General features: G+C 44.6%; 1 protein-coding gene across 2 annotated transcripts in view; it reads left to right on the top strand.

Moving 5' to 3' along the window:
* Window positions 1–12461, top strand: part of CPNE5 (copine 5) — a gene marked incomplete at its 5' end in the record, with an annotated part of 154332 nt that overhangs the window by 26371 nt on the left and 115500 nt on the right. For both annotated transcript variants that reach the window (XM_081324931.1, XM_081324932.1), the window contains one exon: window positions 3927–3967. In XM_081324931.1, the coding sequence (XP_081181057.1) occupies window positions 3927–3967 (41 nt within the window). The remainder of the gene's footprint in view (window positions 1–3926; window positions 3968–12461) is intronic.

Here is a 12461-nt window from a genome sequence, read left to right on the forward strand (position 1 = left end):
AGAAATGGGATGGGGAACCTTCATAGTAGAATTCTGAACTTTCCCAGAATCATCAGGATAAAAAAGACAGTGGCACTAGCCTAGAATATTTTAGTGCCAGAGACAGAGTAGAAAGTGATTGCTCAAAATGCTTAAGGCCTGTCAAGTAATTTTGTAAGCTCAGCAGAAAATGGCTTCCTTGATAGCGTGAAACATTACCCGGCTGCTTTCTATTATGTTTATGACCCTCAAATCAGGTGCCAAAGGCCATTCAGGGACCTGCCAACTGTCCATTATCTTGGAAAGGTAGAAAGAAGAAATTTTAAATGCGCAGGCATAGATTTATAAAGTCTCTGGATTCTATAAGCAATACTATACGCAATCAACTCTTCTGTTAGGGCTTCTTCTTCTTCTTTTTTGTCTGCAGTAAAAATTCTAAACTAGTTGTACTGTGTCTTGGAGGCTTCTGTCAAGTCTATCCAAGAACTGAATTAAAGAGCTGAGGATCTAGAAATCTGTGATTTCCTGCAAGCCTGAGTGTTAAGGCTGACAAATGTAATGCATCATTCTGTCAGTGGCTGGCAGTGCTGAGGTTATTAAGCCAACATTAGTAACAGTAGAACAAATGGATCCACCAATACTGAAATTGTTATATATCTAATTTTGGTCCTTTCTATTTATGTGGGGGTTTTTTTTACAGTGCCTTTCTTTGCCCCACACTTTCTGGTATTTAAAAATCTGCTTGTAAAGTAGCCATATTCTTAATGCAAAAGGGAAGTGACACGGCTTATTTTTTCCCCCTCTTGATTTGTGCCTTTCTCTTGATTTATGGGTCATTCAAGTAATACATAGCAGCCGCCTACACACATTCTCCTGTTTCTGTACATAATAGCCAGGCAGTGAGTGCAGCTTGTCAGTAAGGGATAGGGCATCTTGTTCAATGAAAGTGGATTATAATTGAAAGTCCTAGGATTCTCCAGGGAAAAAGCAGAGCTCTTTTAAGTGTCTGACCCACAAAGTCCCCTATCTTCACTGCAGAGAATGCCAGGGGTCATGTGGAAAAGGGTATCTGGGGCATTACTTAGAAATCATGCTTCTTTCTTATACTGTCTATTATATTTGCTTGCAGGTTTTGGTGAGGTCAAATGTATAGCTTAAGTACGAAATATCAAAGAAGGGACCTATTCTCTGCAATAAGTTCTGGGATATCACTTCATAGCTCTTCACATACAGACACACACACATACACACACCACATACACACATAGAGATATGCAAACCTAACATTTCTAGTCTGTACTCTTCTATTTGCACTCCTGGAGAGTCAGCTGTTGCACTCCAGAACTCCTTGTTAGCTTTATCTCATATTACTGGACAGGGCATTTTTCTCCTTAATTATGATTTTTTTAAAAAAATAATTTAAAAATAGGAGGTAGGCTTTCTTGGTTAATATAGCTGGGTATCACTTCCTAGAAAAAGAGGATAAATAATTGTTCTCTAGATGCTAAATATTTGAGCCTTAAGAATGAATAATAATGGGTGACTCACTTGGTAGTTATTTCCAGTAGTTTCTTGTACCTGATGCTGAATATTCATCTCCCCAATATGACTGATGTATCTTCTACTGCGCTCTGCATTCCCACCTTGCCTTGGGCTACATCATCATGGTGTCTTCTAGAAGAGTTGAAATTACAACCCCTAGAATTTCAGCCATGCTGGCTATAAATTCTGGAAATTGTATCCCCAAAACTCTTAGAGCATTCCACATTGAGGAAGGTGGGAATCACACAGGAAAAAGGTAAGTCTTATTTGATTGCCCTGGTTACTGATCTGCCCAGTTCTTTCAACTCAGAGCTGCCTCCTTCTTTGCCCAAATGCAACAGCTTGACCTGCTGTGATCTCTGAAGTTTGTTTGTCTTTAACATAGTGAAAGATTTCTTCTAGGAAAAAGTGTGCCAAGGAGTTGAAACAAGCTCCCTCTGCATTCAGTCTGTGTATCTTCTTACATTTAATTGGTGTTCTTGCGTGCTTCAAAGATAAGCTATTGAAAGGCCTGGATCTGAAACTGAAATGCTGTTAAGCTCTTTCTAATCCTTCATTATTTCTGCTATTCACTGATGGCACAATATGCCATTAGCGTAGAATCTAAAATTTAACCACATCAGCAAAGAATCCTATACACTTTTATGAACTTTATTTCCTTCAAGAATTTGCCAGTTTTCAAATAAAAATCTTAATAACAAGTATTGTAACTTTTCTAAGCGCTGTCCAGCACTTGCAGTGCTGAATATAGTCTGAAAACATTAGAATAAGACACTGTCGTGTCTTATTGTAATGCTTTCATACTGTATTCAGCACTTCAAGTACTGGACAGCGCTTAGAAAAGTTACAATACTATAGTTGTTATTAGGATTTTTATTTGAAAATAGGCAAATTCTTGAAGGAAGTAAAGTTGTTAGGAAGTTTCCCGAGACAAAATCTTAGTATTGTGAGATTTATGACAATTTTAGGAAAGATTACACCACCTGGCAGAGAATAAAAATGCCTTTTAAGTTTAAAGAAAGAAATATTTTTTACATTTTTTATTCCATCAGTTATCAAGATACTAACTTGTGAAAATATAGTCGTTATAGTCTATTTTTAGCCATCATCAACATCAAGAATTTGTGAATCAGTTATGGCTTTCTTTGCTGTGAAAAGGATAATCTGAATTGGACAGTAATGATATTGGTGCAAAGTGCCAAAACAACATAATTTGTTACCTGGCTAGATTAATTTTTTTTCTGTACTACTTACAGAATGATTCAAGGCAACAAAATATGAAGCTGTTGCTTAAACTATTCTTGAATGATTACTAAACATTTTGGTTCAGGCTGATTAAAGTTTTTTTGTGGGCTTTAGAGGGTCACAAGTAACCATTGTGAAGACTGAGACGTGAATTTCCATTAAAAATGAATTAATGAATTCTAAATTACAGTGAAATTTGGTATAATTCCTTGACATATTCTTTTTAGAAAATAAAAGCTAAAGCAGAAAGGAAACCAAATATCTTAACTAATGTGCCTTCAGTGCTGGCTCATTTAGCAAAGTAACTAGTTTAACATTGTTAGTGACGTTTCCTCCAGTTGTGTTCATTTGCATGTGCTTTGGTATAGATACCTACAGTTTGGCCATTATTTGAATTGATGTTCTGCAGATATGTTAGATTTCAGCTTTCATCTTCCCTGGCCATAATGGGTAAAATCAATATTAATTGAAATTATTAGAGCTGTATTCCAGCTTATCTAAAAAGTGTCAATTAAGGGAAGCTGATTAAACTGGTCCTGGGAGATCATATGAAATACTAAATAGATTGAAAGAAAGTGTTGTTTCTGAAGAGAGAAAACTTGTTCATAAGCAATAGTGAATTAGAAAATGCTTGGCTAATGTTAGGAAGCATATAATCTAGAAATAGCCATTCTGTTACAGTTGTTCTGTATGCCAAGCACAATAAGTATGATTTGGAGTATCTCCTTGGGCAATCAAATGTTCTCAGCCTATAGATTTGCCTGCTGAGTCAGCATGGTTACTGAGTAATTGTAAGCGAAAGATACCTTGCTTGAATGGAGACTTGGTCTGAGAAACCCATTCTTCTTGGATTTGGTGTATTTATTTATTGCATTATTTGGTTTGATTCTTCAGCTCTAATTCCCTAGGTTACTTCTGATAGCTTTCCTGTTAATTTCATCAGAGTTCAATCATTTCTGGGTGTGTATAATTATTTGGAAAACAAAACACTTAATATTATTGTTTTTTTAAAAAAATCAGTTGAGAATCAGTGCAAAAAAACAACAAAACAAAACTAGGGAGGTTTTTGTCAATTCCATTTCTGAACTGAAAACACATCTATCCAGGTCCTACATAATCCTTTCTATTTTTTCCTCCCCTCCCCACTCTCCACCCCCCAGGAATCTTTTGGATAAAGATACATTCTCCAAGTCTGACCCATGTACGTAAGTGTTGCATGAACTTTTCTTCAAGATGAGTTTTGATTACAGTATTTGCATTTGTTCACAAAATTTCTTGTCCCCAATATTGCAAATGTGTGCAAATTACAATTTTAGGGCAAAATAAAATCCAACTTAAATATTTTTAAGAACCATTAATTTAAATCTGGGAAACATAATACATAATTATAATTACTGGGATTTACTAATCTTGGATTGTACATAGAATTAATATCTCCTGGTTTAAAATAAACAATTATTTACTACTTTAAAATATGTTATTGGCTTTAGTAAATGCACAAAAATGCATTACATGTGTGGATGATTGCAGTTTTCACTAGTCAGGTGATTCGCTTTGAATGCATAAAATGAGTATAGACAGAGCGAGTTTCTCCTTTGTATTAAACAGAAACAGCTCTGAAAGGTAGATATTCATGCCTACATAGCAATTACTATGCCCAGCATGGGTCTCTAAGCTAGATTATACTGTATATATAATTCTTCTCCTGGTATATATTTCAAGCACATTTGAAAACCAGAATTAATAGCTTATTATTTCTGGCCCTCAATTCTTCAGCTTGAATAATTGCATTGCCTATATTTCTGAGATACCGTATATACTTGAATATAAGCCGACTCGAATATAAGCCCCTAATTTTACCCCCAAAAAATGGAAAAAGTTGGTGACTCGAGTATAAGCCGAGGCTGGGAAATGCAGCAGCTCACCTTATGCTCCTCTCCAGAGATCTTCCCTCAGCAGCGGCCGGCAAAGTAGCTCGCACGCGAAACAAGCCCGGCAGAGGAGCCGGAGCGGCGAGCAGAGGCGCCCGGCCCAGATCCTGCAAGGCCCGGCCGAGACGCGCCCCCAGCAGCGGAGCTGCTCCGGCTCCTCTGCCGGGCTTGTTTTGCATGTGAGCTACTTTGCCTGATGCTGAGGAGACCCGCTTGGGCACTCGGGTTGGTGTCAGTCTCCGCAGGCCCTTCTCGTTTCCAGGAACGTCAAGCGCGCTTGGCTCTCCACCCCCACGGCAGGGCAGGGCAGGGCAGAGACTTGCTCGCCCTTCTGACGGCCCTGAAGAGAAACGAAGGGCTTGCAAACTCCCCGCGAGAAGCTGGGCGAAGCGCGCGGCTGGGCGAGTGTGTGCCTGCGCGCGTATTTACGAAAGAAACGCTCCGAGAGTTCTTCTTTCTCCGCCCCCTTGGGGGGAACTCTAGCGACTGCTGTAGCCGCGCTTCTCTTCTCGGCTCCGAAAATAGGGATTTCTACTCTCTCTCTCTCTCTCTCTCCCCTCCCCACCCCGCATTCTCCTGCCTCTTCGATTGCGACAATAAAAGGGCGAAGGGTGCGCTGGTTTCTTCCTCCTTCCTCCCCCCCTCCCCTCCCCTCCCCTCCCCGATTGTCAGGTGAGGCAGCTAGAGGTCTGGCCGGGAGATTGTAGCCGTTTTGAAACGCCGCGTCTTGAAACGCCCGATCAGCTGATTTTCGGGTGGAAGAGCCGCGGCTTGAATCTGTTTGCATCTGCCTGAATTAGACCGAAACGGCCTGAATTTGACCAGAGTTGCTTTGTAATGGCTGGAGGAACTGCAGAGGAGGTCTTGCCGGGAGATTGTGGCCGTTTTGAAACGCCGCGGCTTGAAACGCCCGATCAGCTGATTTTCGGGGCGGAAAGAGCCACTGCTTGAATCTGCTTGTATTTGTTTGAACTTAACCAGAAACGGCTCGTAATGGCTGGAGGAACTGCGGAGGGAGTGAATGCTCCAGCCTGGAATATTTGGAAAGGCTGGGGGAACCGGATGAACTGCAGCTTAAGCGACTGTTGCCGGAGGAGCCATGGCTTGAAACGCCCCAGTTTTGGGGCAGCGTTTGCTTGTTCCCTCCCTCCCTCCCTGCCTCCCTCCCCTCTAAATCCTTCCTTCCTTCCTTCCTTCCTTCCTTCCTTCCTCCCTCCCTCCCCTTTCCCTCCTCTCTAAATCCTTCCTTCCTTCCTTCCTTCCTTCCTTCCTTCCTTCCTTCCTTCCTTCCTTCCTTCCCCAGCCCTAATCCGGAAAGTGGAAGGAAAGAAGAGTAAAGGCTGGGCGGAGGAGGAGGGGAAGTTTAAAAAGGGGGCGGCGTTCCCTTTAAAAAGCCGCCCGCCACGCCGCGCTCCCTCGCAGCACTCGCGGCGGCTGGCTTCTTGGCTCCCGGTCTCCCCCAGGCTTCCCGGCTGTGATTGGCGAGCGAGCCTCCCGAGCTCCGGCGGCCGTGACATCAGCAGAAGCGGAGCAAGCAAAAGCGAAGGGGGAAGTCTCCCCTCGTCCCGGGAGACTCTCGCTTCCCCCCACCCCCCACCCCCCACCCTCCCTACATCCCGAGCCTTCCAGATCTTCGCCTGCCTACTCGCGAGCAGGCATGTTTTCCAGCCAATCCGGGCCTGGGAGCAGGGCGCCGGCGGCACGTCCACTTTCCCCGCACTCTCCGTTCAGACGGCGCCCTTTGAGCCTGGAGTGATGCGGACGTCGGAAAAGGGCGCCGGGCGAAAGCAGCGAAGCGGGATCGCCGCGTGCCCCCCACTCCTCCTCCTCCTCCTCCTCTTCTTCTTCTTCCTCCTCCTGGTCGGCTTGACACCCCCATTTCGGCTGCTTCGCAAACTGCTTCCTCCACCCCACCCCACCCCACCTCACCCCTCCCCGCAAAAGATGCCGGGGTCGACAGCGTTTTTTGTACCCGGAACAAGCAAACACGCAGGCAACCCTGCACTATTCAGCTCAGTGAAGTCACGCTTGAAACGGCTTGAAACGCCCGATCAGCTGATTTTCGGGGCGGAAAGCGTGCGGTGTTGTTGTGTTTTTTTTCCTCCCCCCGAAAGTGAACGGCAGCTTTCCGTACTAGTGTATTGGCATGTCAAGACACCAGCACAAAGACCAAGGTACAAGGAGCCCTCCTTCAGTCATTATTGAAACATTTGATCAGCCCAACTTCTTCTTCTTCTTATTATTATTATTAAATCTGTTTTTTAACCAAGCGTGACTTCACTGAGCTGAATAGTGCAGGGTTGCCTGCGTGTTTGCTTGTTCCGGGTAGAAAAAACGCTGTCGACCCCGGCATCTATTCAGCTCAGTGAAGTCACGCTTGGTTAAAAAACAGATTTAATAATAATAATAATAAGAAGAAGAAGTTGGGCTGATCAAATGTTTCAATAATGACTGAAGGAGGGCTCCTTGTACCTTGGTTTTTGTGCTGGTGTCTTGACATGCCAATACACTAGTACGGAAAGCTGCCGTTCACTTTCGGGGGGAGGAAAAAAAACACAACAACACCGCACGCTTTCCGCCCCGAAAATCAGCTGATCGGGCGTTTCAAGCCGTTTCAAGCGTGACTTCACTGAGCTGAATAGTGCAGGGTTGCCTGCGTGTTTGCTTGTTCCGGGTAGAAAAAACGCTGTCGACCCCGGCATCTTTTGCGGGGAGGGGTGAGGTGGGGTGGGGTGGGGTGGAGGAAGCAGTTTGCGAAGCAGCCGAAATGGGGGTGTCAAGCCGACCAGGAGGAGGAAGAAGAAGAGGAGGAGGAGGAGGAGGAGTGGGGGGCACGCGGCGATCCCGCTTCGCTGCTTTCGCCCGGCGCCCTTTTCCGACGTCCGCATCACTCCAGGCTCAAAGGGCGCCGTCTGAACGGAGAGTGCGGGGAAAGTGGACGTGCCGCCGGCGCCCTGCTCCCAGGCCCGGATTGGCTGGAAAACATGCCTGCTCGCGAGTAGGCAGGCGAAGATCTGGAAGGCTCGGGATGTAGGGAGGGTGGGGGGTGGGGGGTGGGGGGAAGCGAGAGTCTCCCGGGACGAGGGGAGACTTCCCCCTTCGCTTTTGCTTGCTCCGCTTCTGCTGATGTCACGGCCGCCGGAGCTCGGGAGGCTCGCTCGCCAATCACAGCCGGGAAGCCTGGGGGAGACCGGGAGCCAAGAAGCCAGCCGCCGCGAGTGCTGCGAGGGAGCGCGGCGTGGCGGGCGGCTTTTTAAAGGGAACGCCGCCCCCTTTTTAAACTTCCCCTCCTCCTCCGCCCAGCCTTTACTCTTCTTTCCTTCCACTTTCCGGATTAGGGCTGGGGAAGGAAGGAAGGAAGGAAGGAAGGAAGGAAGGAAGGAAGGAAGGATTTAGAGAGGAGGGAAAGGGGAGGGAGGGAGGAAGGAAGGAAGGAAGGAAGGAAGGAAGGAAGGAAGGAAGGATTTAGAGGGGAGGGAGGGAGGGAGGGAGGGAGGGAACAAGCAAACGCTGCCCCAAAACTGGGGCGTTTCAAGCCATGGCTCCTCCGGCAACAGTCGCTTAAGCTGCAGTTCATCCGGTTCCCCCAGCCTTTCCAAATATTCCAGGCTGGAGCATTCACTCCCTCCGCAGTTCCTCCAGCCATTACGAGCCGTTTCTGGTTAAGTTCAAACAAATACAAGCAGATTCAAGCAGTGGCTCTTTCCGCCCCGAAAATCAGCTGATCGGGCGTTTCAAGCCGTGGCGTTTCAAAACGGCCACAATCTCCCGGCAAGACCTCCTCTGCAGTTCCTCCAGCCATTACAAAGCAACTCTGGTCAAATTCAGGCCGTTTCGGTCTAATTCAGGCAGATGCAAACAGATTCAAGCCGCGGCTCTTCCACCCGAAAATCAGCTGATCGGGCGTTTCAAGACGCGGCGTTTCAAAACGGCTACAATCTCCCGGCCAGACCTCCAGCTGCCTCACCTGACAATCAGGGAGGGGAGGGGAGGGGGGGAGGAAGGAGGAAGAAACCAGCGCACCCTTCGCCCTTTTATTGTCGCAATCAAAGAGGCAGGAGAATGCGGGGTGGGGAGGGGAGAGAGAGAGAGAGAGAGAGAGTAGAAATCCCTATTTTCGGAGCCGAGAAGAGAAGCGCGGCTACAGCAGTCGCTAGAGTTCCCCCCAAGGGGGCGGAGAAAGAAGAACTCTCGGAGCGTTTCTTTCGTAAATACGCGCGCAGGCACACACTCGCCCAGCCGCGCGCTTCGCCCAGCTTCTCGCGGGGAGTTTGCAAGCCCTTCGTTTCTCTTCAGGGCCGTCAGAAGGGCGAGCAAGTCTCTGCCCTGCCCTGCCCTGCCGTGGGGGTGGAGAGCCAAGCGCGCTTGACGTTCCTGGAAACTAGAAGGGCCTGCGGAGACTGACACCAACCCGAGTGCCCAAGCGGGTCTTCTCAGCATCAGGCAAAGTAGCTCACATGCAAAACAAGCCCGGCAGAGGAGCCGGAGCAGCTCCGCTGTTGGGGGCGCGTCTCGGCCGGGCCTTGCAGGATCTGGGCCGGGCGCCTCTGCTCGCCGCTCCGGCTCCTCTGCCGGGCTTGTTTCGCATGTGATTCCGGGCCAGGTGCTGCTGAGGGCGAGCAGAGGCGCCCGGGCGACCCCAGCAGCGTCAGGCAAAGTAGCTCGGCCGCGCGCAAGTCCTCGGTAAGTTCTTTTTTTTTGTTGACTGGAGTATAAGCCGAAGTGGATTTTTTCAGCCCAAAAAGTGGGCTGAAAAATTCGGCTTATACTCAAGTATATACGGTATGTGCTGTCCAGTGTTTTTATTTTATTTTTATTTTAGTTCTATATCATCCTTTTCCCAATAGAACGAAGGTAACAGTGCATTGATTGCTAATATATGTTAACTGACTCTCCTAGTCTGATACTTATGTATGCAAAATAAGCACCATCTGTATCCATGACACAGGGAAATAACTGGTTTTGGAGAAGCTTAACCTAAACCACCTTGAGTGCCAGAATAAACAGAAAGAACACAGTATAATATTAGGTATATGAGAAAAGTTGTCAGAAATGCCAAAATAAGTTAGATTTTTAAAATTATGTCAACTAAACGATGCCACTGGGAAGGGAGACAACTCACAGAAACCAGTAAAGCAGGAGTGGGGAATGATGGCCCTTTTATGACTTGTAGAATTGAACTCCCAGAATTCCTGAGCTAGCCACCCTGGCTTAGGAATTCTGGGAGTTGAAGTCCATAAATTATAAAGGGGCCATGGTTCCCCAACACCACCGCTGCAGTAAAGATTGGCCAAACTTTGGAGTCTTAGAATGTAATTAGCACAGTGGGGGATAGTATGGAGTAGTCATGGAAGATGTTGTGACAGTCTAGATTTCTGAACAGTAGTATTTTGCACTGTAGCACGTTGTTGCAGATTCAGCTTGTGAAGTTCTAATTCCTTTGATTAGCACTGAGATTACAACTAGTATGTATAAATCCTTAGGCAGATAAAAGACATGAACAGCAGAACATGAAAAAAAGCTTAGTGGGACATCATTTGCTCTCTGGCAGCTTCTCTTCATTAAAGTCTCATTAATCATTTTTACATTTTTGCTATGCTTTAGTAATGGGGAGCAATTGAAAGTGAGCCAAATATATTAGTGAAACACATTATTGGGTAATTTAAAAATCTTGTTTGGTTTTCTGTGATTTCTTTGCAGAGAAAGGAGCTACAGTTCTCTGATTCTGCATTTAGCATAGTAGTAGGGTAGGCTTTGATAGGAGGTAGCCACAAGGAGATCAGATGGTAAAAGCAGCATCGCTGTGTCCCAATTCGAGTTATTTTTTTTAAAAAAATGCATGTCATGTACAACCTTGTGATGTTGCTTTTTTATCTTCCTTTATTTGTATAAATAACTCGAGGCAGCAAAAAAAACCTAATATTCTTTGTCCTCTTATTTCCCCCCCACACACACACACACAACAACAACAACAACAGCAACCCTGTGAGGGGAATTGGGCTGAGAGAGAATGAGTGGCTCAGAGTCACCCAGCTGTCTTTCCTGCCTAAATTGGGAATAGAACTCACAATTTCCTTGTTTCTAGGATGGTGCCTTAACCAGTAGACCACATTGGGTCTCTTGTCATTTTGTTGAAAGTATTTGACTTATAGAAGCAAGTATCCGCTTCTCAGTGGAAAAAAAACCAACAAGGTAATTTCTGAGCATCTCGCCTTGGCCCTTTTTCTACTTTACAGCCCAGCTGCTTCTTTGCTACTTATACAGAAGGGGAAGCAAGAAAAAAAAAGTTTGTTGTAGGAAGGGTCAACCCAAAACTGGAATCAAAAGAAACATGGCAGAACTTTCTCTTTATGGATTTAGACAATAAATTAAGGCTACAACCCAAAGGCTATTGGTTTAGTTATTCCTTTTATTTATATTCTATTTTTATTCTAGGAACTCAATGTCTTCTCCCCCTACTTTGTATTATCTTTACAAAAAATAGGTTAAGCTGAGAAGTTTTCACAAAAAATATATAGCTTAAGCTGAGAGAAGACAGTGAATCCTCAATCATCAGGTTTTTTTATTGCTGTTGAGGAACTGGGGATTAAATCTGAATTTCCCATGTTTGTTTATTTATTAAACTTCTATGCTACCCATTTTGCCAAGGTGAGTCTAGTTTTATTCAACAGAGTAAACCCACTGAATCTAATGAATTTGGATGGAATTAAGCTGCAGTGTTTTTTGTTCTTTCTGACAAGAGTTCTAGTGACACTAATTTTAGTATAGGACTTGCCTTGGCATGTGGTAGTTCCCAGTTGAATGTGATGCAACTTCTGATTCCAAAAGAGCCTTCCTTTTTCCTCCTATAAGCTAAGGCAAATAACTCTTGTGCTACTCCATTATGTGGGAAGACAATAGCAATCAATCATACTCGTGAAATTTCTGTTACTCAGATTAATGGAGCTGAGGTGTAAAAGTAAAGGATCCACTCTTTTGAGCTGCTGTATGGGACAGAGTGGTTAGGATGCTGAGTTGAGATACTTGCCTAACCAGTTTCTGTCAGTCAGTTTACCTCATAAGATTATTATTTATTTTTATTTATTTATTTAATTTAATTTATATACCGCCCTTCTCCCGAAGGACTCAGGGCGGTGTACAGGGCAATGCAATAAAATACAATATACAAAAATAAAAAAAAACATTAAATACTACAGCCCTATTCAATAAATTAATACAAAACTATAAAATACCCCTAAACCCATCAGACATTATGAAGATCAAACACAAATACAAAAGAAAAAAAGAAAAAGATGGTGGAATTTTAAGATGTCACACAGTTCAAAATGTGCTCCTTAGATGTGATTTGAATCTAAGGCCTGATCAAATCATGAGTTCTAGCATTTGTTGCAATTTGTTTCCATTCCAATTTTCCATTATAACCTAGACCTAGAATCCACCCCCTTCTTGCCTTTTTGAGCTTGCAGGGAAAGGCTTTTCATTAATAGCAAAAAGGAAAAAGAAATTTAGATGCTATTTTGGGGTTCATAGAAATAATCTTTTAAAAGAAAAAGGGGTAGAAAAAGAAATAATGCACCATAGCTTTACAATTTTCAAGAATCCAGCCCTCTCCCCCTTCCCCAATCTCATCAGTGGGGGAATCAAGCTTCAGTAATTGTGTTTAGCTTTTCATCTTGCAGAAGCTTGTGAAGTCTACCTAATACAGTCTGTGCTATGTGACACTAGGGCTAAATTCTTTTCTTTGTGCCTGTGGCTTAGTAACTT

This window comes from Vipera berus, assembly GCF_964194415.1.
Source record: "Vipera berus genome assembly, chromosome: 3".
Lineage (NCBI taxonomy): Eukaryota > Metazoa > Chordata > Lepidosauria > Squamata > Viperidae > Vipera > Vipera berus.